Source organism: Mugil cephalus, chromosome 16 (genome assembly GCF_022458985.1).
Source record: "Mugil cephalus isolate CIBA_MC_2020 chromosome 16, CIBA_Mcephalus_1.1, whole genome shotgun sequence".
Classification (NCBI taxonomy): domain Eukaryota; kingdom Metazoa; phylum Chordata; class Actinopteri; order Mugiliformes; family Mugilidae; genus Mugil; species Mugil cephalus.
Window position 1 is genome coordinate 5,682,438 of NC_061785.1, and position 25,743 is coordinate 5,708,180.

General features: G+C 42.9%; 1 protein-coding gene across 5 annotated transcripts in view; it reads right to left on the reverse strand.

The window, feature by feature from the left end:
- The window catches only part of vti1a (vesicle transport through interaction with t-SNAREs 1A), a 122,455-nt gene that overhangs the window by 65,409 nt on the left and 31,303 nt on the right, over positions 1–25,743 (reverse strand). For all 5 annotated transcript variants that reach the window (XR_007114395.1, XM_047608250.1, XM_047608252.1 and 2 more), the window contains one exon: positions 19,550–19,634. Coding sequence is in view for 4 of the 5 variants with exons in the window: in XM_047608250.1 (XP_047464206.1) it covers positions 19,550–19,634 (85 nt within the window). In the remaining variant the exon portion in view is untranslated. The remainder of the gene's footprint in view (positions 1–19,549; positions 19,635–25,743) is intronic.

Below are 25,743 nucleotides of genomic sequence, written 5' to 3' on the forward strand. Positions count from 1 at the left end.
ACACGCGCGCCATAGTTTCGCTTTTGATTCGTGTTTGGGCTCCGTGTGATGCTTGTCTGACAAGTGGAGATCACAAGGAGACAGGATCCATCTATCAGACCGCCGATGCCACCGCTGCCGTCTCCACAGCCTGAGGGCGTGGCGCATACTTAAAAGTGTGTGTGTGCGAGAGAGCGACGGGAGAAAGTTGAGCGCATAGTCTATATTTGTGTATTGGAAACATATTGACGTTTTTTTGCGAGCGTGAGAGCGAATCCGGTTTTTATAGGATTTAATATAATAGTGAACATTAATGTGTGTGTGTGTCTGTGTGAGGCTACCTGCAGAGCATTCAGCCCACAGGGGCAAAGCGAGAAGGGATGACACTGATGCGATGTGTTGGCATGTGCCCTCGGGTGGTTTTGGTGTGGTTGTCATCTTGTTGTTTTCACACAGCACCCCCTTCGTCGCACCCCGCATTATTCAAATAACGCGCCCCAAAGTTCCATAAATAAATAATGAATTCACAACTAGATGGATTGATGAACAGTGATGGAGAAGTGTGTGTGTGTGTGTGTGTGTGTTTTTTAGTTTTTTTTGCACAGATTTCCTGTTGTTTGGACAAAGTCTTTGACAGGCACTTTTCTCTCGGGATATTGAGCTTATCAGGAAAAAAGAAACGCTGGGTTGGAAGGAGGCTGTCTCTGAGGCATGTGTGTGTGTGTGTGTGTGTTGTAGATCTATTCTAATTTAAACCATCGATTGGCTTTTTTTTTTTTTTAAAATAAAAAAATAAATAAATGAAGAAGTTCCACACTAAAATAGTTATCCGGATAAACTGGCTGTGTCGGTCAATAACTTGAAAGAACCAAGCAAGTGTGTCAAGAGGTCAAACTCAACAAGAAGAGCAGAATGATACACTATACATAATACATAATACAACGGAGAACAAAAAACACACACTTTCTTCACTCTCTTTCTCACAAAAGAAATAAAAAACACACACACACACAACGGAAATTAACATGTTAGAAGATTACACACTGGATCGTACACCCGTGAACTTATTCTTCATAAATATATGTGTTACAACGCTGCACCCTTTTCCTCTAAACAAATCTCCATAGCTTATGGGACCCAAGGAGGTCAGCATGCATCTGAAACTTCCTTGTCTTTCCCCAGAAAAAAAAAAAAAAAAAATGTGTGGGACTTGAAAGCAGCGGCAACTCACTGACTCTCCTCTCTATAGTTCCTAAAGCCAATGGAGATCAATACGCAGCCATACATACCACAACTGGAACAACTCTTGTCAAAGGTTACTCCTTTTTCTTCCACGTCTCTCTCTTCGTTTTAGCAGGGTGGAGGAGGATGAGGAGACGGGGAAAGAATAAATGAGAAGGAGACAGAGAGACTGAGAAAGGGGGGGGTGGCCACGGAGAAGTAAGAGGAGAGCAAGAAAGATAAACCGAAAATGATCCCTTCTCTATAGTTGTGGAACTCTGTGCTAATGGGTTTTGACACATCGCCAGCAGGCCAAAGAGAGAAGGGGCTAGGGGTGAGTCGATAGTGGTGCGCGGCTGTGGCCAGAGGCTAGCAGCAGCGGCTAGGCCAAACCCCTGGTACTAGCATGGGCTGGGGGCCTGACCACTAATCATTATAAAGTCAATGAGTCCTCTAGCGCTTGCAGCTACGCCAGCCTTCCCAGGGAGCCACCTAGCGAGGGCCCTATTGTGAACATTCACAGACATGCTATAAATTTATATATTTATACGTATACATATCCTACATACATGCCAAGTATTGATACTGAGGTACTATGGACAAATAATAAATGTGTACAAGCATCCTTAACCTCCTGAAACCCGGCGTCCTCATATGGGGACATTACCTTTTAGGTTTGTTGCAGCTTATTCTGCTTCATTTAGACCTGTTGTCCACATAAGGAGAAGACATTACTGTCTGCCATGTACTGGTAGTGAAGGGTCAATACACTTTATGTTAGTTTGATATAAAAAGCAAATCTGCCAAATTTGCAAGTGCTCATTTGAGGACATCAATCTAATCTCAAATACCTAAAGATCATAATCTTAACTTAAAGAAATTAGGATGCATTCCAAACAAACGCTTGGGACTCAGGAGGTTAATGCACAGAAGTGCAGAGCGCCGACTCTTGATGCGCACACTGAAATGCACACAAAATTTAAAGATGTACACCATGTCAACCGTCTGCAGTCCACACCCTTTCATGCTATGGCTCTATTATTAAGTGGTGTCCCTTCGCCTGCCCGGCGACTGGACAAGCCCCTCCTGAGACACCACACAAAACTGATCCCAGGTCACACGGGGGCTCGGGCACCTCACCTGGACCCCCATGCATTTTTTAATGCCTCAAACCGATCCTGACATGCAGCCTCAGACTAGACTACTAAATGAGGCAGACTTCCTCTAATTGGCGACGACTTCATTAAAACGAAAGTTAACATGAATGTTAAAAAGGACATTCACACTTAATAGGCGCAATCATTCATATGCGTTCATGCATTAAAATGTCCACGCAAGTTAGCGCGTGCAATCGTGTATTTAGGAAAACATTTAATTTTGGGGGGTCCAAAATCTAGGTTAGATATACTTCTGATGGTTACAATTACCAGAAAGGTATGTGCTGCTAAGTGTCAAGCTGAAGGTTGTGTTTTGTTTCAATAAGCTCCCTACGGTAGCCTAGTTGCTGGAGTGGGCGGCCAAGCCTCTGGGCACAGAGCAGACCAGTTCAATTGTCACTTCCTATGCTGGAAAAAGCCCAGAGGGGTTGTAGAATGAGTGATGCCAACGATCTCCTATGGAAAAAGTTGCGTCAGTAAAAGCAGGGTAACTTTTTAAACTTGAAAGGCTCTTCTAAGTTTTACAAGTTCCTCAAATGCAAACAAAATAAATGAAATGTTTGACGGTTGTGAAAAGAGCGTATCAGGCTTAATCTGCGCAGACTTTGTTACTAATGAAGATGGTCTTAATGTAATTGCATGTATAGTGATTTGTAAGAGAACCTGGATTTCCTGGAGACTGCCCTAGTTTGATCAAACCATTTGCTGATTACTTATTTTGCCATGTTGGTTTTCTGTGTGTGTGTGCGTTTACATATAAGTGTAAATGAAATGAGCTAAAACTGTGCAAAAACAAAATCAAATCAATAGCCTTACAGCTTCTTAGACTCCCTCTGATCAATATGCGTGCAATCAAACTTTTCGCCAGCATTACTTCCACCGCTATGCCCATCGATTGAGTCCATTGATCCTGACGCTCAACCTCCTTTTAGGAGCGGAAGGTATGGATATTTAGCACTAGAGACCCCATCTGGCCAGCTTTGTGAACTCTGACCTTAAGAGTTAATCCTCAAACAAAAGATAGAACTTATTGGAACCTATGCAATCTGACGTGGAATCATCCCGAGGGCTTAGACTCGAGCAGCAGGGCACTAAAACGGACTCTAAAAAAAAAAAACAATGTTCTCCTCTGGCCCCTTGCTCCACAGTCAATGACTGCAACTTCACCAAATCTAAGGTTTGCGAGAAACGGGTTCGGCTATTTGTGTTGACATGTGAAAGAAATAAACTGATTCTGACATGTGACTTTGGTGCAAGTCAAGACGCTGCAAAACAGAAACGTTGGTTGACAGGTAAGATCAAGAGTAGGAGATGATGAAGACAGAGCAGTTCATGGGGAGGAAAGAGTGACGGAGGGTCAACTGAGCGTGGGGCACCAGAACCAAGGTCTGGTGGGGGGATTTGGTGTTCACTGAGGCTCTTCACTGATGTGCCGCCAGCCTCTTTGAAGGGATTATTAACACATTTTGATTACTCTGGTCCAGTTGTCACGGAAAATGTAACCTCCATCAGGACTATAAAATGGGGGGGGCGGCGCTTTTCTTCTTTAGCCTCCCTCATGTTGGTGCTCCCTTCATTCCCCGCAGTCCCTCCCATTGCCCTGGGCCTGGCCGACTCAAAGCAATCCACTAATTACAGTCTCAGACATCTTGAAGAGCAGACTATCACAACATTAGTCTGATAGAGAAAAGGCAGCCTCTTCAACACACACACACACTCTTACATTGTTCCTAAAGACTATGGACATACAGTGTCAGTTTTGCAAAACTTTCTCTATGGTCTAAATTGAATGGCTAGTACTGCAAACACTAATATAGATCATGGACACTAGATGAAGGACGTTTCAGCTTTTATGGGTTTAAGAGTCCAAGCAGACCAATGGCTCAATAAGCACAACGCTACAGTGTGAGGGGGCAACTAAATCTGAGACCGTATCCCATTATTTGCCATGTTTCCCGTGACACTATTTACAATGCAGCCCATATCCTATTTAGATGAGTAACACAACAGAACAGACAGCTTTAAACAGCTTCAACCAGGACGACAATGCTTTTGCTTTGCTTTGATTTTGTCCGAGGGAACCCACAACTGGGACACTTTGGTTTTCCACTACAACCAGAGTTTGTTGTAGTTTGCCGTGGAAAGGCAAAGTGCTCATAATAACGGGTTGAAATTAATGAACTGTCATCGTATATCACTGACAACAGGTCTTGTGAAAAAGAGTCCGTTAAAGGACAGGATGCGGGCTCTCGGTAGTCTTGGCAGACGTAAATAATGTGTTTAATGAACGCTGTAATTAGCCAGTGTTACAATTATAAGCAGTTAAATTCAGACGCTGTCCTTTCAATTATGAATTAACCATGAATTTGAGGCTTTGTCTGCACAATAAAAGTGGTGAGATAAGAATCTGTACCCTGATGTCTGAGGGCTGAAGCATTACAAAGGTGGTCACAATCTATCAAAACACGTTTTTAATGTGTTTTTACAGCATGACATGGTGTCCGCCTCAATACCCAAAACTATCACATTCCTAAGAGAATCATTGCTTTACATTTCTATTTAAAGTAAAATGCCCAGAAATGAATTCCAACTATCAAGAAATAAGGTGCTGTTTTCATAAGGTATTGATACAGGTCTTGTCTGTATATGTGAAGCAATGTGGGCAGCGTATAGCTAGAGGCAGCAAAGACGGTGTTTATTCCTAAGATTCTGTGAAACTTGCTGCATACATTCACAGCATGTGGTAAAAAAAAATAAAAAAAATCTCTGATATGAGGCTAACCAGCTGACCAACCAGAGGAATGTGAATCCTATTGAGTTTGACTTGATTTAACCTTAAAAAAAATAAAGCGTGGAAACTTGATGTCTTGTTAGTGTTTGTGCTTTTGACTTCTGAGATGAGCACGCCTACCCGGCTTCACACCCTGTCACTTCAAGACCAAATGAAAAAGATGCTAACAGACAAGCAAACACACATTTCCTCCCTGAATAAAGCCTCTTTTCAGGAACCGTGTTGAGAGATTTGTAGGAGAAGAAAAAAAAAAAAAAGAAAAAACAGCAAAAAGGGGAAACAAACTTTCAGCGGAAAAAGAAAAGGAGAGCATCAAGAAAACGCTAGAGTGGTTTTAAGAGCGAACCTTAGCATCACTTACTGTGATAAGCACAGCTAATACATGAGAGAAAATGCTTCTCTTTGTAGACCATTAACTACATATCCTGTTTGTGAAATGTATATTCATAAACAGAGTGAGGACTGAGCAAATGGGCCATTTCCAAACGTACACATGATCTGTGGAAGGGGCCAACGTGGTTGATATCAAAGGGGTCCACAGTGGGAGAGGTAAAAGTAGGCCAGGCCACGGCCTGGGAGAGAAGTGGAAGGGATACAGAGGGTAGGGAAAGAAAGAGAGAAAAGAGGCTGCATGGATGGAGGGAGGGATAGAAAGAGAGGTTGGTCCCAGGCTGAGAGGGGTGGGGGGGGGGCTCAGGTGCGAGTTGTGAGGAGGCACCTTCTGTTCATGGCTCTGAGGCCCCACTGCGGACAGAAGAGGGGCCCAGACAGACATGGGCCCTCTTGTTTGGCCCAAATAAATCCAGGTGGTTCAAGACGCGTGCCCTTGTCACTCAACACAACCCCCACAAACACACATGAACTTGTAGTTCACTGAAGTCTGAACATTTGTCTCACTTCTGCAGAAAGTTTAAAAGGCCATCGGAGAATTTCAGAAGAGCCAAACAGATTTCATTCCATTGGTTTAATCTTTACTGGGCAGTTAAACGTTTGGGATTTTATTATTACGCGACTTTTATATTGTAAACTAGTTTAATGTACTCCTTTATTTTTTTTGGTACAATGCACCGACGCGCTCATTTTACCGTGGCCTCCTCACTTTTTTTCATGAAACAGATGCAACATCCAAGCTTAAGGTGTTGCAGAGGCAGTAAAAACATCAAAGACCGCAACGAACAATGGATGCACTGTACTTGAATCTCATCAGCACAAAACCGCCGACCAAAAAAAAAAAAAAAAACACAAAAAACGTCCACGTTCACGCGAATGCGCGGCCCACGAAAGGTCTAACGTAGACATTAAACACAGCGAAATACACGACTCGCTTGTAAAATGACCACCTTCCCAACAGTTTTATATCACACGGCTCTTTGATTTCCTTTTCCCGCTGTTGACATTTATGATCACTGTAAAACAAGCCGGCTCGCGCAGATGGATTCCTCTCCTGCTTAAGAGACCCGAGCGCAGTGCGGCCACACATGCCCGGCCTCATGTCACAGAGCCCCTGCAGGGACGCGGTGGAGTGGAACACGCAGCGGACATCCAAGCAAAAATTATACATTATGCGCAATACGATAAAAGATAATAACTTTTTTATTTTTGTTTGTTTAAAATTTGATAGAGGTGACCTGCATCCCTCTGAACATCATCTTGACAGATCTTCCCCAAAACACACACAAAAAAAAAAAAAAAACTTATGCGTAAGAAGCAGAGAAGCACAAAACCACTCAAATCAATTACATCAAAGCCGGAGCTCACACATCGAGACTTGTTAAGTTAACTGTAGTCATATCGCAAAGGCAGGATGCCGGAGCCACTGCTGTCACTTGACGACGGTGGCGTCTAAATTGGGAGTGAAAGCCTCCCCAGGAGAGATGGGTGAACCTGTCACAAAAGACTGAGGGAACAGAAATGTTTGAGGAAAAAATTAAAAAAAAAAAAAAAAAAAAACGCCTCAGCCACACACACACACACACATATATACACTAAAACAACACAGTGTCTCCATATGTTTAAGATCTTAATCATCATCACCATCATCTGTTCTGTCCTTTAAGTGTGTGTGTGTGTGTGTGTGTGTGTGGTGGGGGTTACATGAAAGAAGGACATCTGGAATACAATTATTCCAAGACACTCTCTTTCTCACACACACACACACTTTTTCCCTTTGCTCTAAATTTGCATGAATTCCATACATCTGGCCTTTAAGAGGCAATAACAATTATTCACTGAGCTGGCTGTTAGGGCCCCGAATGTAGCCGGCCACTAGTCTAAACAGCTCATTAAAACAGCACAATACCTCACATCAAGCACACGGGGAAATTGGCAAGCGACTCCATCGCTGCAGTATCGCAGCATACGGTTCTGAATGTCCATTCTGGATGATAATGATAATAATAATGATGATGGTGATGATGATGAATGCAGGGTAGCTTTGTGGAGGAAGTCAAAGCTCTGTATATTTACCTCTGATTCTGTGTCCCTGCTTTCTGTGTGTGCTCCGTCCCTAGTCTCTGTATATTTTCTGAAATTTCAGGTGAGAATCATTCTGGAGGAGGTAAATTTGATTTTCTCTTTGCATGAGAGACGGCGTTACTTTTGCTTTTTCGCTTGATGAAATTAAGGATAACGGCGCGATAACGCAGATGAAACTTAAACGTTAGGAGAAATTTTTAGCCGCAAAGCGCCAAGTGAAAAAAAAAAAAAAATGTTCTGTAATTCTATGAAAGAAAATACTAAAACACAAACCCACAACTATCTGAAGGCCTTCTCCAAACATTAAAAAAAAAAAAGTCCACATCAATGCGTCAGCCGTGTTCCCTGTGTAGTCCTAACTTACGCACATACTCACATCAAACCTGAGATAGACCAGACCAAGAGAAGGTGTCCCTTAGGCCATCTTAGCCAGTCCTTCACAACTGTACTTTAAAAGATGGGCGACAGTACAGTACACCGCAGTTGGCCTTGATTGATGATTGAGCAACCCAAGATCATAGATGTGCTCTGGGAGGACTTGCCGGTGCAGAGCTGTGCATACATCAGCCCTTCAGGACTACAGCTACATACATCATGCGGTGAGACTGACTGATGTGAACACGGGGACTGTGTAGACCACTTAAGCGAAGCTTTCTACGCGGCAGTCAACAGTCAAAGTTGACTAAAAATGATTACAGTGCGGGAACGGAACGACTTTGTTGTTATAAATCAGATTTCTCTCTCTTTTTTTTTTTTTTTTTTATCTGAGCCTGAAACGACTGAGGTGCGAGCACATTCGCCAGAATATGTGCAGGCTCACGCACACAAAAGCACACATATTAACTTGTGCTGATATCCTTGACAGGCAGAAACTACAAAAGCATAACTCTGTGGTAAATAAATAAGTTCAAGCTGTCTGCATACATTTTCTTTTTAGGAACTCTTGGGCTCACATAGACCCGTCCAAAGGATTATGTGCGTGCATTCGTGCATGCACAGAGTCCCCCCCTCCCCCCCACCTCACCCCTTTCAGCATCTTCTTACACAGCGAGAACAAGCGGCGCCTCCCTCCTAAAGCAGCTCAAGGGCGCGGCCTATCTACCGAACGCTAGAATGCAGGAGTGGAGCCGTGCTCGGATTGTACCAGTCGGCCAGCATCCACTCAGTTGCCTCCCTTCATTTATATCGGAGTCAAACTGTTTGTACTGTCAAGGTTATGTTATTTAGCAAGGGAACAAGGGAAGAATAGAGACAAGTTGCAGGCAATTTAAAATTCTGACGAGTCCTCCGCCGACCGCGTTTCCATAAGAAGCGAGCGGATCTGAAATGAGACCAATTAACTTCAATCCGGCCGAGGACAATTGAGCGAGACCTACACATTTTTTTATTCCCTCGAAACGTCTTCCATTCGAAAAGTGTTGTGATAAACACGGCATTTACTTTGGCCTGATCTGACGCGGAACCCGAATTTAAAGTTATTTCGGTCAAAATGTCACATAAAAAAAAAAAAAAAAAAAAAAAAAAGGAAATTAAAAAGGCAATGTCAGCGTGTTGTTTGTGGTTAGCTTCGCCTCAAAACCAGGGTCCCCCCCCACCACCCCGTCCCAAAGCCGCACGCACCCACACACACACACACACACAAACGCGCTTGAGCGGCGCACAGAGGACTCCTAAGGTTACCCCCCAGGACAAAAGCTTTACCATCCCACTGACTGGCAGATGGGGCGACCAGCTGACATCTCGGCCCGGCTCTGTTTCATGTTCCCCGGGTGTCTTAAACGGGCGGGCGCCCCGTCTGATGGGCACAGGACGGCCAAGGAGGCTCCTTTGACAGGGGAGGGGAGGTGGGCTCCTCGGGGCTACCGTCGAGTGAAAGAAGAGCAAGGACAGACGGAGATTTCTAATGTGCTGCGCTGTGTTTGTACAGTATAATTGTGCGTCTTGCAGGGGCGGGAGGCTCCGGGAACGTCTACGGGTAGACGCGCACTAATAACAGCAAGCTAATGACTGTATTTGTCCCCGTCCATACGGCTTTCTAAAGCGGGATCACAAAGTTTACTCAAGGCTAAAAGCAAACATTTATGGGGAATTGTGATCAGTTTTTAGACGGGGTAACTTAAAATCTTAAGAGCGTCGTGTCTGCTTATATATATACATACAATAAATGTGTCACACAGCAGCTACCAGACGCGAGCCTACAAGGTCTCTGTCTGGGCTATTGAGAAACATCTGTGTGACTATACGAGAAGTGACACACAATGGCTTCACTAAACGGCTGTGACAACAAAGCGCTACAACTACAACTACAACCGTCAGTCGGCGTCGCACGCAGCCCCCAATCAAGCCACCGGTAATTTTGTTTAAAACTATAGTTAACACTGAAATACTATTAAATCATTCGTTCATCATCCATCATTATTTCTACAAAACTTTTATTAATAACTTATCATCTATAAGGCATCATGTGAAAGTATCACAACTATATTCACCCTTTGACTTCCACGCTAAAAGATACGATTAATCACGATTAAATATCATTAATTTTTAATCTATATTAATCGCGTGCACTGCAAAAGGAGTATTTTGACATATTTCACACGATTGCACAGATTCATTCAATATACAGAAGCTGTGTGATGTATATTTTCAAGCTATAGTCATCTGTTCAAAAGGGCTTTATCTCAAAAAGCCACAGCTTAGATATTTGTATATATGATGTGTTCACGCATGGCCAAACTGAATGACTAGCAATGGTTAGAAATTAAGCATTTTATTGTCTACTATTACTATTACTACAGAAAAGATCAACCGTGGGGTTACAATGCCAGTAAAAGGATTAAATGATTTTATTAAAACATTTCACCAATTAATATCTGGTACAAAGCTTTTTCTTATAATAAATTTGCTATGTAAACGGTGTGTATGTTTTTGTACATGGTATTTACATTGGTTATTGAGTTTTTAAAGTTTTAAAGCACTAAATATAAAGCTGCATGTACTGTCAGATTTTCTTTTTTTTACATAAAAACCGTAAAGAAAAAAAACTGAGACGGAAGAATTTTGAGAACTTAAATTACTATTTATCCTACATTTCTGTAAAGACGGTGTATAATTACAAAAAAGAAAGAAAGACTTATTGCAGTGCTTATTTCTGTATACGTAGCAGCATAGGGCTATGGATAGATTTTGCAAACTTTTATGTAGTTTTACCATAAATACTTAAATTATAATGTCATAAGAAAGCATATGATTTATTTTTTTTAAGATTTATTGTGACAAAGGTTAAGTGCTGCACCACAAGGGCCAGTAAAATGTTAAGTAAACTTGCATAAAAGCTTAATAACATCTGACATTAATAGATGAATTATGCCTACAGTTGTCAATACGACTGATTTACCTTTTTTTTTAAAAGAAAAGCAAAATAATAAAATTTAATCTGGCAATAATATTGTAAAATAAGATGCATTTGAAACTTGAGTGCAAGAAAAATAATAATAAATGGCATCTCATCTGATGTCAGGAAGCATTTACAGGCACTTGACTCTAATCGGCGTGTTTTATTTTCCACGGCTTAACAACAGTTCACTCGGCTATGAGCAAAGGAGAAAAAAAAAAAATTAAAAGAGGAGGGGGGGAGAATGCTGAAAAGTAATGGCACCGTTCTTTTTTACCCCTTCCTCCATAATTTCCCCCCTTTAAAAACACTGCTGAATCTGCATCAAAAAATTGCCCGTTTATGTCTGCCAGCTTGACAGAAGACTCGCTGTGAAGACGCGGTGCTTTGTAGTAGCTTGCCTCTTTTTTTAAAAAAAAAAAAACAAAAAAAAACAGAGAGGTTGTCACTTTACCACATAGTAAATGAGAACATGTGTAAGCGAGGTTTACTGGCCAATTTTATTTTATTTTATTTTATTTTTTTTGAACGGTAAACAAGTGGAAATCATTAAAACTTTTTATTATTTTTTTTCCTTTTTTTAAGTTCTAATCTTGCTCCTGTGTACTCGGGTTTTAAATGTCATCCATCCTCTTGTTATTCTCCGCGTCATTCTCATCACTGAATTAATTTTTCGGATCTACATCCTAGGGTGACAGGGTGGCACAATTCTCTGTCACTGTCACTACTTTATTTCACTTTTTCTTTTCTATTTTTTTTTTTTTATTTGGTTCTCCCTTTCCATTTTTTTTTTTTTAATATTTCAGCGCCTCAGATGTAGCGGCTCTTTAAAGCGCCCATGGGGGCTCCGAGTCCTCGCTTTTGTCTCCCATTTCCTTCTGAAACAGTTTTTCTTTAACCCTATGCGGCTCTTCACAGTTGTTGTCTTAGCTCTCTCCTCTCCGTCGCTCCCTCTGCTTCTTTTCTTTTTCTCCATCTTCTCCCCCACCACCACCACCACCACCACCTCCTCCTCCTCCTCCTCTTCGCTCCCTCAGTTTTCTCTGTGTCAGCCAGAGGTCAACGCTACACTTTTTTCTTCTGTGCGCGAGGAGGCAGGGGGTATCTTTTTTGGTTATTGTAAACTAAAAATAGAAGAAGAAAATAAATCTGATTTTAGGCTGGGGCGATGGCGTCTTTTAAGATACAGCGGGCGTACGACTATCTAGCAATTGGAGGGTGTTTTGTGTCTCGAGATAAGGATTAGATGATATCAATAAATGATTTGGATGAGGTTTGATCGAGAATATAGACCAATTTACGGACAGTGATAAACTGACTTAATTTTCAAGGTCTCAAGGACACTGTGCATTACGTGAAATTATGTTTTCTGATTAAATAAGCTGCCACTATACTCGTCTTTAGTGCGGTTGGAGTGCGGTAGAACGCAAAACGAGACGTTTTTCGCGGGGAAATGTTGAACCGAGCTGTTGCTGTGCACGTTATAAAGCATCACAAGGAGTTTAATTTCACCAACTTTCTACTCATTTTGTGAATAAAACTGTGCGATTGAGGTTGAATTTAAAAATTTGTCTGACAATGTTTACGATTTTTCTTTTTTATTATTGCACACTATGAGCATAATTGGAATTTGGAAAAGCAACAATGTTGCCGCGTGTTTAACTAAGCAGGAAAGCTCCACTGAGCTCTCTAGTCAGATCATTACTTCCAAGAGTCTCATTATGTCGAGAGCCTTGTTGAAGCTAATAACCGACTAAAGGTCTAATTATTAGATTTTCTCGTAATTTTATTAATGCTAGCTAACACTTTGTGGGGACCTAATGGAGGAACACGAGGAGGCTAATAGTAGCTGGTGGTCTGAAGCTCGGCTGAACCGACGTTAGCGAGCGAACAAACGTCTATTTTTAGCGGACTTAATTTTACACAAACGGCTATTTCTGTTTCTGTTTTTATTTTTTGGCAAAAACCACCTGTCGAGAAACTTTTCCCGAGCGCGTAACAGGAAACAGGCGCTCGCACACAAACACATACTTGAGTCTGTTGGTTCAGCTCTTCCATTGAGAGTCCGTATGCTAGGCGGCCATTGTGCGCGTAGGGCCTTTTGTCTGGGCCGCCTGAAACTGGTGATTGCACCTTAGCTACCGCAGTTCAAGCGTAAACAGTGTTTTCATGCCCTACGATATACACTGTTGCCAGTGGACCCCTAAATCCCTGGAACAGCTGAGTCCTAGGGTGTCAAAGATAATGGCGATTTATTGCAGCGCGAGGCTTTCTCATTGCCCCCCCCTTCCCCCCCCCCCCGCTCCACACATACCCTCCACCCTCCGCCCCCCTTTCCAATCGTCCCTCCACCCCCCCTCCTCCTCCTCCTCCTCCCTCAAACAGATTAAAATTAAGCCGTAAACATGTGAGGATGGAATTAACACACTCCTCCTCCTCAACACAGATTACTTAGCCGTAAACATTTGATGGATACACGTGAGTCCTTGATTTTCCCGCGCTGTCCCGTGCGAACGTGGGTGCAATTTTAATGACTCGCGACGTTTTTGAAGTCCACATGAAAAAAGCGTCGCTCGCCGTTTGTGGCGGCGCTAGATATGGCTGGGCCACGGCCGGCCATGATTGGGGGGGACACACGCCGCCGACTCGGACTCCAGGCTCTTCGATAGGATCGGTGTCATTTTCCTCTCCACGATAAGACGCCTTGCTGACAAGGTCCGATTAGGAGAGAAAAAATCATTATTGCTACGCCTTTCATCCACCGGGGGTTTACCGATAAACAGCTCACCCACGGCTAGATTTTCTGAGAGCAAGATGTTATGCGTTGAAGCATATATATTTAGGAAATGTGGTTCCAAGCGAAATTTCGGCGGTATTTTTTTTAGTAATTATTTTCTTTTTAAAACAGCTATAGAATTTTCTTTTCCCGCCGCCCCCACCCCGTCCCCCCCACACCCCCCTTTAAAACATATTTTAAAAAGGCCCCGTTTCTCCTTAGCAGAAAACTCAAGCTGTGAAATATTTAAGTCTCAGCTCTCAGCTCCATTAATCAAACAATTATCAAATAACTTCCTATTCTTTTTGAACGCACAACAACATGCCGATTGTATCAGCCTACAAAAAAAAAAAAAAAAGTGATTTATTATGCTGTACCTCAAGGAAATCCACTTTAGCAAACTGTCCTTTTAAAAAAGAGAAATGAAAAAGAGATGCTTAAAATATTCAAACTACATTGCAGAACAGAGAGAAAAAGAAATTGGAGGGAGAAAAGACTCAGCTGGAAGAAAAAGATTTACATTACATACATCTACTTTATATATATATATATATACATATATATATTTATTTTTCCCTACAAATAATTTATCTAGTGACTGGGAGGAAAGTGTCAAATTATGGTCCCTTAGCAGGTCACACAAAACTTCAAATAAATATAATATATATAAAAGAAGGATGAGAATTTAAAATAAGGGACAATTGTCAAAAATATCCATTCCAATTAATATATTTATTCATAAATGTTTTACGTTTTTAGGACTTTAAACTGTATAACAATGCAATGAAAGCCTCACTGTGGACTAATGAATTATTTTAAATATTAAAAGGAGGGAATAAAAATCTGCGCTGTGGCCGATAAATAGCCTCCGCTAAAAAATATAAACAGAAATACGGCCGATTATGTCACATTTTCTGCGAGTGTTTGCTCACGGATTTGGAGGCGCAAACGCCACTTTGGTGGCCCGACACCAAAAGAATCGCCGAGTCTGATCTTTAGAGGGAACACGGAGAAATAAAGCGGGGTGGGAGAGAAACGGAGAAAGAAGACGGAGATGCAGGGTGGGGGAGTGGGGGGAGATAGGACAAACGTGTGCTGTGTTACTGGGCCACTCCAGCACCCATGGACTCTCAGCAAGACTCAAAGACGCACTCGGGTTCAAACGGGAGCCGTGAAGATTTTTCCTTTTTTTTTTTTTTAATGTTTACAAAAAACATATTTATTTATTTTTTCTGTCATTTATCTATTTATTTATTTCCCCCCCCAACACACACTCAATGCCACCGGAATTTGTTCGGCGGTGACGCCGACGACGTGCTCGCCCTCCCCTCTCTTTTCCAACCCCCCCTGTCTTTTTAATACCACTGCAGTCGAAAATCAAACTGCTCTAAAACAAATTGATGTACTCTTTAATATAGTCGTCACATCATCACAGGGTCCTCACACGTCTGCCTTGGTGACAACTGCAGGGCTGCTTAGCTTACCCCAGCGTTGGCTGCCACTTTGTTGGTCGCTTCAATGATTTATCACAAAAAAAAAAAAGAAAACGAGAGGGAGATTGTGAGAGTAGTGGGAAGAGAGAAAAGAGGGGGAGACTGAAAGAAAAAGCCCCTGGATCACGATTGAGTCACTGGCACCTTTGATTGACAAGGTCTAATCAGCTTATCTCCATCCTAATAAAGTTGATAGCCTGCGGTGTTGCTCTCTACCTGGCATGGTGTGAACTTTGGGCTAGGCTGGGGGCCCCTGGGGGCCGCGCCCCGACCCTCTCTGCTTATCTAAACGGGGCTGAAATCAATCCCTAATGAGCTGTTTTCATTTTGCGGGATTGATTACAGGCCCCTAAACACCGAGAACACTCGCCCTAAGAAGTGTTGTCGGCGTCCTGTCGGCCACCTTTAAAATGCAGAGCGGCTTTCCGTCTGTCTCCCGTCTTCGTTTTCAGCGGACGTCTCACTCTGCTGCCATTGCTGGGTTATTTGTGTCACGGCGTGAAAGTGGGTAAAGTAAAATTGTTGCATATTTCCAAGGTGATTTGCTGATACAACTTTTTCACTTCCGATACCGATACTACGTGAGTATTGGCCGATACCGATATGATATCAGCACGAATCATACACACTTTTATTATTGCGTAAAAGTGTTATAAAAGGCTTGATCGAGTGGTTTTAGAGAACAATAGTTGGAAACAGAAGGAATGAGAAAAGCTGACCCATTTATTATTAACCAATGGGTTAAATTTTAACCTTAAACATAAGAATATTCTGCAATTGACGAAAATAAATAAAAAAAAATTCAACAAAATCACTCCTACTCATTGCTACTTTGTTAGCAACTTAGCACACACTGGCCAATATCATCCGATGCTTGTTTTTCGCTGATATCGGCCCGATATCTGATATCAATATCGGTTTTTAAATATTGCAAATTAATTGGCGGTGTAAAATTAAAATCTTTTACACTTCACGTTAAAAATGAAATCTACAAATTCAAAATTACATCTACATTTCCAGCACACGTAAAAAAAAAAAAAAACTCTTCAAAAGCCAAACTGACTTTTTTGGGGATTTTTAAGAGCGTAACTGGAATCTTCTGCAGGCTTTTATGCCGAGCGACGTCCCGTGTGAATTGCCGATCAATGCTCGAGGCTCAACTTTCACCCCTTCAACGACTAATAATCAAAAAGGTGGAGCGGCTAATCAACGTCTCGTCCGACGCGCTGCATTCGATTTCTAAACAAGCAATCATAAATGATGCAACGGCTTTTCAACTGCGGAGACTTAAAAATCCCTTTGATATAACATCAGTCTCCCAGCATTTGACGAGCATCCGCACATTTGGGTATTTCAAATGCCCCCGACTCAAATGTCTTTAAATTGGCTAACTGGATGCCCTCCCACTTTATTTACTGCCCTCTTTAACTGGGTGCCTGCTTGTCGCTGCGCTGAGGCTTTTAAGTCGGCGCTCCACACTAATGAAGTTCTATACTTTATTTATGAGACAAACAGAGAACCCTGGTTCTTGAGGGGTGCGTGTGGTAAACAGCTCTGCATGTCCAGAGAGTCTCCTCTACATCCCTGTGATGGCTCTCACTGCTTTTGGCAAGCCTTTGTTTTCACTAAATACACTGGAGACATTGAGAATGGAAGAGGAGAAGATAAAATGGTGCTGTGTCAAGATTCATATTTTCTTAGAACTAAAAGTCCTCTTTTTTTTTTTCTTTCCCTTAAATGTGACCTCGAAGCATCCTGGCTTTTTTTTTTTTTTGTTCCTGGTCATTAAGAGATATATTGTCGGCAGTGAAGAGGAAAAAGGCGGCAAAGCTGAGTTGCTACGCCATTTCTTTGTTCAGGATCTATCGCTTTGAAATAAAATGTCTTTTAGTTCCACTTCCCCCCATTGGTCAATTTCGGTTCTTAAGGGCCGCTGTGTCATTGTGGATGGAGAATGCAACTTTGAATTACTGCAAAAAAAAAAAAAAAGAAAGAAAGAAAAAGAAATAACGATGACGTTAAACCACTCTAAACTGCGAAGAAAGTGCGGCTTTAGATGTCTGAGGAGAGTTGAGGTTTATGGCGAGGAAAAGTATTTACAGAGTGGAGAGTGTGTGATTGGGGAAAACACTTAATGCTCTAATTGTTCTCGTTTAATACGCGTGGTTGCCACACCTCTGCATTTGGAAAAAAACACAAATGAACAATCGGCGGTGACACTTTTCATAATGCGCTCGGATATTTATTTGATTATTTTTTGTACTTGTTGGTGCAACAAGAGAAGGAACCGCAATAAACGGAGCCTTTGTTGGGCTATAAAAGTAAACCGTTTGAATAAAAGACAAATCCCAGGCCTCCACAGCGTGTGCCGCGTCTCAATATTCTCGAAACGGGGCTGTGATGTAGATGGCGCGAGATTTCATAGAGATGTCTGGGAAGTGTTGTGACGAGCCACTGTGGGACCGCAGGAGTAAATATATATAGTTAGAGATGGGCGAACAACACCAAATTAAAGGCCGGGCCGAACGCGGGATGAGATGGCGAACCCCGTCAACTTTATAAGCCCACGGGATAAATCCGGCCACCTAACGTTTGCGCCAACTGCGTTCGTCGAGTCAGAGAGCTCGGCGCATACGGCAATTAGCCCGGCGGAGGGCCGCGCGTTTCCTGTGTGTCTTTGCCGCCCGCGCAGATGCATTCTCTGTTTGACCTGCAGACACTGCCATTTTAGGTTGTGCATCAGAGCGGAGGGTTGGTATCGACAGCAGAGCAAAGGAAGGGGTCACGGATTAAAGACACGGGGCGAAGCTTCCCCACCAAACCACAAACACGCCCCACAGCTGGTGCGGACCAAGCCAAGTGTGTGGGACCGAGGCGGGATAAACGAGCATTGTTCTTCGCTAGCTGCACGCACAGCGGATGAGACGGCCGCCGGTGACACGGGGTCAAGGGGGCGCGCCGGCCGACTGCAGCTGGGAGGAACCGCTGGGCTCAGGAGGTACTGAACGCTGTTAAAGCCAGGGCCCACTTCTTTACCGACAACCAAGCTGTGAGGCAAGACATCAAAACGAGCCGCTGTGAGAGACACGGCTGGGGTGGAATTAAAAAAATAATACATACATATATATATATATATATAAAATGTGCCGGCTGTCGCAGAATTTTCACTCCGTCGAGAAACCCGAACAACGCCATCCGAGACATTCCGAATCAACGTTTTTAAGCCGAGGATGCAGATTGTATTTGTGAATCCGCGAATGCAAAGTTACGGGGGGAACATCAAAAGCCGGTGGTCTGCGTGCGAACCTTCCTCGACTTGAATTATTAAACCTGTCGATGTGGCGCGCGCCGAGCCGCCCCGCGATTATAGTGTAAATTGACAAACTTTTTCAAAACTACAACGGGAGCCACAGAAAGCCGGTTGATGCTTCAAGAATGAGCTTTGATATATCTCTGAGGAATACACTGTGCCTCAATAATGTGGTGACTGTCAGGGAGGAAGACAGAAGGAGGAAGGAGAAGAAGAAGAAATATGCTAACTGGTTAAATCTATTTAAGATCCCAATGAGGCTTTTTTTTTTTTTTTACCTATTTTAAGATTATCCTTGATAATGAGGAAAAAAGGGAGTTGTGTGTGTGTGTGTGTGTGTATTTTTTTTTAGAAGGTTTATTTAAAAAGTGATATGTTTTTATTTGCTTTCTTCTGCGCTACCGAATTAGGAACTTCAGGAGGAACGCTGACATTGTTTATTTTCATAGACCCCCCCCCCCCCACCAGCACCACCACTGATACGTTTGTGTAAAAAAGAAGCAGCACCACCCACCCAACACACAGGCGAACGTAACACACACACACACACACACAAACACACACACAGCCATAGTGATGCTTGAATTTTCTTCACGAGCAGAGCGAGGAGAAGCAGCAGCGCCCGATCTGTCGCTTGTACACTTCCCTCTTTCCCTCCCTGGCTCACCTTTGATGTGCTCCCGAAAATGTCATCAGGCGTCAAGGAAAGAGGTTTTTTTTTTTTTTTTCTAACCTCCCCGCTCCACCCTCCAAACACACACACACACACACACACATATATACGCACAAACACACATATCCACCCACCTCGCATATGAGCAAGACAATTTGCTGTCGCTCACTCATCCTCACCACTATCTTGAACCCCCCCACCCAAACCTCACCCACCCACCCACCCACCCACCCAACAACACCACCACCCCACTCCTTTTCCAATCCCAACGTATACGCACCGGTTTCCACTGCTATCTGGTAGCCGGCCTCCAGTCTCCGTGATGACCTTTCCAGCTTCTCTGTGTTGTCCAACAGATGCGCCCTCTGCAACAGATAGAGGAGGAGGAGAGAAATAAAATAAATAAATAAATAAATAAATAAATAAAAGCTGGAGAAACAACCAGAAAATAAAAATTGATTGAGAGGGCTGGGACCCATTTCAAAGAAACACATCAACGCTGTCAACCTAAACAGACAGACCACATCCACGGCGACGACATAATACAATAACCTTCATGGCTGACAATGTGTTCGTATGCTGATGGAATATCAAGCAAATGCATGTTAGAGCTGACAATGTAATAGGTGCTGCTGCCAACGACTACTACCACTTGGAGCTTTGTCGCCTCTTTATATTGTCGCACAGACCCTGTTGCACGGAGAACAGAGACAGCACAGAGCATTGAGATTTAAGGGATTTAAGATGGTGGCGTCCAGCTGGAAGAAATATATACATCTACACCTTAGTTGGCAGTAATAAAGCTGTAATTAAAGTGGAAGATTCCTTAAATAATGATATCCGAGGGTTTCTAATTATCATCAGTCTTCTTCATCAGTGGCTCTAGACAGTAACTGTTGATGTACGAGCTTCTCCGTTCCCCCCTCGGCCAGGCTTCCCAAGACTGGCTTCCCGAGACTGGCCATTTAAAGTTCAGAGGGTGCATCAAGAAAAAAAAAAAGATGCTTGTCATAAATTATTAAACAAGCATTTTTTTTTTCAAAGTCGATGTTTGTGAGTATCAAGGTCTTCACTGGAGGGGGTGCCTGTGATATCACGACGGCGACACCAGCTCCTTAGGTACCAAGCAGACCGGTGGTTTTTGGATTTGAGCGATTCCACGTCCAAGGCGCAAGGCTCACTAGCATTGACTGGCAGCCAACATCTACAGGTTTTCTAAAAAGATTCTTCAGAAACAAGCGTTTGTTTAGGAGCGGGGATGGGCATTGTTCTTTAAAAGAACCAATTCATCGACATCATTAGACTTCACGCATATCGATTTTTCTCGTTGATTCTTTTTCCGTGACGAATCTTGTGGAGAAACTGAAACCTTCACTCCTCCAGAAAGGACTGTAACAGTGCAACATGCAACTTTATACGGCACCGTGATTTTAAGCAAAGGCGGCAACACCACCAACAAGCTGAAGCATTTGTCAACGACGCACCCACAAAATAGAGGGCATGAATCGACGTGACGAAAACATGGTGAAACGCATCAGTAAATACAGAGAGACCGGGAAAAATGTGGATTATCAGATCAAATTAAGGACGACTGGACTCGACAATGATCCATAAGAACTAGTTTGATGTGGAAAAGGGGATTAGCTTCAGTTTCAGTTAGTTTAAGTTAGTTTTAGGTCATTTCAGTTATGATAAATGTAGCTAAATAAAAGATGCTAACGCTAAGAGCTGAGAAGTAACGTTAGCCATACAATACTGTAGCGTCCGACCAGATATCAGAAGGATGATGACGAGCAGTCGCAAATATTCCAATGTTGGAGCTAAAATAGTGTCCGCTGTAACTACACCAAAACAACAACACAACACAAACTTATCTGTCAGCCCTCCAGAACGTAACTTAAGAAGAAACTTAAGGTACGACTTCATCAAAAAACCTGACACTAAATGTGAACCACAACACCAGTGTCATGTGTTGGACAAGCCCCGGTCAACAAGTCTCAGCAGAGCAGTGTTAGTGAGGATCCAGTGACCAATTTCCTATTTGTTCGCTTACACAAGTTCTTATCTCTTGTTAAGAAATTTCTTCCAAACGAAACATTTACAGGAGGAATCGTTAACGGCATCTGTATCAATAAAATCGTATCGATGCCCATCCCTGTTAAAGACAAGTAAAGGTGATTTAGAGACGTCTATTTGATCTTTTACTAACGTACTACATCCCAAATGAACCATTAAGGGAACTAATGACCATTCATCTTTGGCACTGGTTTATTTAAAGACTACCTACAGTATATATACGCAGTCTCAATCAAGTCAACTTTTAATCTACGGTAGCGAGAGCAACGTTATCAATCGTACCGCAGCTCCACCACAGCCCTCGACGTGCCCGCTCCTAAGACCCAGCCTTCATTAAACCCACGCTGCATTCAGCGGAGGATCACAAACGGCATCCGACTTCAATGTTTACTCAGACGTTGTTGGTTTTGATGGACTTTCTAATGCGGCGCGTTAAGGAAACCGATCCGATGCAAACACATTTGACACTCAAAAAAACAACTCCGTGAATGACAGCCGCCCCGCCGACAAGGGTTTATGCCCATCACATGAGCGAAGGGGACAGGGGAAGAAGTGAAATCTCTACTTTTGGTCGGGCTGTCAAAATGTGTACCAGCTAATCACTCAGAGGAAATGAAAAATGTGGAAAGAGAGAGCGAGAGAAAGGAGGGGGGTGGTGGTGGTGGTGGTGGTTGGGGGGGGGGGGATAAAAATAAGTCAACGACACACTTTTCAAAGTTTGACAACAAGAGGGATGGGAAGAGAGCAGGGAGGAGAAAACTCCCTGTGAACTCTTTTCTTTCCCTCGTTTCCTTCGTCTTTGTGCCACTGACAGATGTCATTTAAAATTGCATCGCTACTTTTTAATAGTTAAAGGGAGGGCAGGGGGAGGATGGAGGGATGGAGGGATGGGGGAGAGCCGATAGGTGGATGAGCGATACAAAAATGGGCTACTGGTGCGAGGAGGCCGAGGAGATGGTGGGCTTTTTTCGGGGCTTTTGGGGAAGGGTGTGGCGAGGGGGTTTTCGGGGAGGGGTTACATGGGTGTGGCGGTGGCGATGGCGGCGGCGGCGGCGGAGGTGGCGCGCATGCGGGAGGAAAAAAATAAAAAATGGGAGACCAAGCCTGGGCTATAATGAGCCCCTATGGATCAGCTGAGATGGAGAGGATGTATTGACATGCAATGCTTAAGCTAATACACCTAGACCATGGCTGCACTGCCTGTGTGTGCCTGGGAGCATGAGGCAGCCGGGGATACTGACAGAGTAGCGCACTCCCCGGGTTCTTCAAAGAGCTCAAGTGATTAGTATGTTATCATTACCATTCGAAACGTGATTTTCCTATTCCCTCTCGGCAAAGGTGACACGTCTCGGGGAGACGGCCGGCAGACTCGCTGCGATGGAAAGCCACTTCAAAGCTTTCTCCTCCTGAATTTCTCTCTCTCTGTGTCTCTTCTCTCCCCTCGTTCTGTCTTCTTTTAGGGCCGGGGGGGTGGGTGGGAGGGTGTGTGAGGTGGGAGGGGATGCTGGGGGGTGGGGGGGGGTGTGTAGTGGTGGAGGTGCCAGTGTGTATATATATGTGTGTGTGTGTGTGTGATCATTAGAATAATGCGTCCTGAGTTTGACGGTGACAGAACGCGAAGGAAAGGGTGAGAGTTCAGCCACTAAGGATCCAGTAATGGTGGCACTGTGATGGCCCTAATAACGGAACAATCTAGCCACGAACACCAGACGGGGAATAATGAAAAGGAACATGCACAATTAAAACTAAAACATCCTTCACTATGTAGCCACAGTGGAGGCTGATTTCAGATATTACATCCTAAAACGTGCGGTGTACCTGCAACGTGCAACAACCACAAAATGACAATGAAAAGGTTCGGATTTTATTCTGCAGTAGGTAAGAAAAAATAAAAATAAATAAATAAATAAAATACACCACATCCTTGTCAGCATTTTTCGCTGAGGGAAATGCAAAGTGGTTGCCGGCCCCTACTGAGCCACCGCGTCCATATCAAGGTTTGACCCCTGCGGTTCAGATATAACCATTGTGAATCCTTCAGACTGAGAATACTAACACCTATTCAAGCTCAAATAACAGCTTCCAACTCACATCTGTCATTTGCCTACTTAAAGAAATATAAATATATATATATCTCATGAAATCTCATCGTCTCCTTGAGCCTTCTAGCAAAGGATTTAAATGCAATATATGATAAATATTGTGCGTCTGCGAGTGCACCGGTGCACCCCACCACCACCACCACCACCACCGCGGCTGTTCCCGCCTATGCACGCGCGCCTTTTCATCTGACACCTACATTTTGAACAAAGACCTTCTTAGGATCCACAAAAATTGTGTTTTTTTGTTGTGCTTTTTGGCGTCAAGAAACACTCGTCAGTTGTAAGTTATTAACGGGGAGCCCCAGAACAATGCAGCTGTAGCTCAAAAGAAATCTCAACCCCTCTTCTTTCGTTCTCCTGCCTTTTTTCAATATCAAACACAGGCGGTTACTATCACCATTTTCCAAAGTTCAGATGATTTCCTTATTATTTCAATAAGGGTGGGGGAGAGTCAAAGTGAATAATGATGACAGCTGTGATTCAGACTGACTGTGTGATCTTCCGTGCCGTTTGTTTGGGACTTGTAAGACGAGGAATTACAAGTGTCAAACAGCTGTGAATATGGGTGCTAAATATTTAAACATGTTTTTCAGCTGAAGAAGAAAAAAAAAAGTGTAGTTTTTTTTTTTTTTTTTTTTTTTAAAGCAAGACTTAAGTGCGTATAAGCTGCACCAGCCTTTGATTCAAATGCCGGGTAAAAGACTGCAACGGCGACGAGGGCAAAGAATCAAGCCCGATTACGGAGACCGGACCGTTCCAGACTGAAGGTAGACAGGTGCGGTAACTCGAGATGTCTTCCAACCCTCAGGCTAAGGAGGAAACGCACGGAAACGTGGGAAGAAGAAGAAGGAAACAAAAGTATAGAAGAATAAAAGAAGAAAGTACGAGAACATGGCATCTGGGCCAGGTTGGCACTCTAAATTATACATAGGAGTGAATGGAAAGATTTTGATAGGAATTGAATTACTCTGCTTCTGAAGAGAATCCCTCTTGAATATAGTCTTGAGTCAAAGGTACATTTAACAACATACTGTTAAGTACACCTTCCAAAGACAAGATCAGGCCAGGGTAAGATCAAACGCGAACTATTAAAATGAATTCTAACATGACATAAGGAAACTATCCGTTCTTTATATCAAACAGTTTGAAGTGTTATTAAGAAAAATACACGACTGTAACGCTGAAAAACATTGAAGCCAATATCAATGTTACTGTCGGGCAGTTCGGGATCACATATTCAAATCTAAAATCTTTTATTTAAACACAACCTGAAATACTTTAATCTACCTGTGAAGTGTTCTGTGTGTAATCTTATATCAGAAGAACGTCTTACAGTCAAATGTGGGTCGTCACTGAGATTTTTAACACATCCAATTGTGCAGAGGGACGATGTAAAGACATAAAACTTCACGGATTCATTCAAATGTCAGTAAAAGCAAAGACACCAATGCTAACTGTTGCTAACCAAACCGTTAGGAATGGGCCAAATCATTAGCTTTTTCTATTTAACGATAATTATTTCGTATTAGCATAGGTGTTCTAGTTTAGCAAGCTAACCAGCTAAGCGACAAGCTAACCGTGCTTCCAGTTTCGGCAGGCTCTAGATAGCATTAGCTGCTAAACCTATATTTTATAGATCATAGGTCTTTAACAGGGGGTCTGTGGAGGCACTGCGTTCCTATGTAAAAGTGAAGATAACAATGCTAACTGTTGCTAACCAAACCTTTATGAATGGTCCTAATTAATTAGCTTTTTCTCTTTGGCGATAGTTATTTCGTATAAACTTAGCATAGGTATTGTAGTTTAGCAAACTAACCAGTTAAGCCTCAAACTAATCGTGCTTCTAGTTTCTGAAGGCTCTACATAGCATTAGCTGCTAAACCTATATTTAAGATCAAAGGTCTTCAACAGGGGGTCTGGGGGTCGGGTCTGTGGAGGCATTGCGGGGGGGTCGCAAAATCTTTGGTTGATTAGACATTTTTTTACACATTAACATGAATCCAACATATTTTAGTAAAGGCATAGGGGATAGCTTAATATTGAATGCAAAACGATGATAATAATGTACATTTATAAATAGCACTAGGCTGAGTTTAGTATAGTTAACACATATACTTTAGGTAGGGGGGGTCGCTACTTCATCTCTCTGTCAGTTTGTGAGTCCTTGGCCTGAAAAAAGGTAAAGACCCCTGTTCCAGATGTCTGTGAAGGTTCCCAGTCATCCAGGTCATCATGGTGCATCCAAAAACAAAGGCAACTGGACGAGTTGTAGAGTTTCTTGAAGACGTTTCGCGAC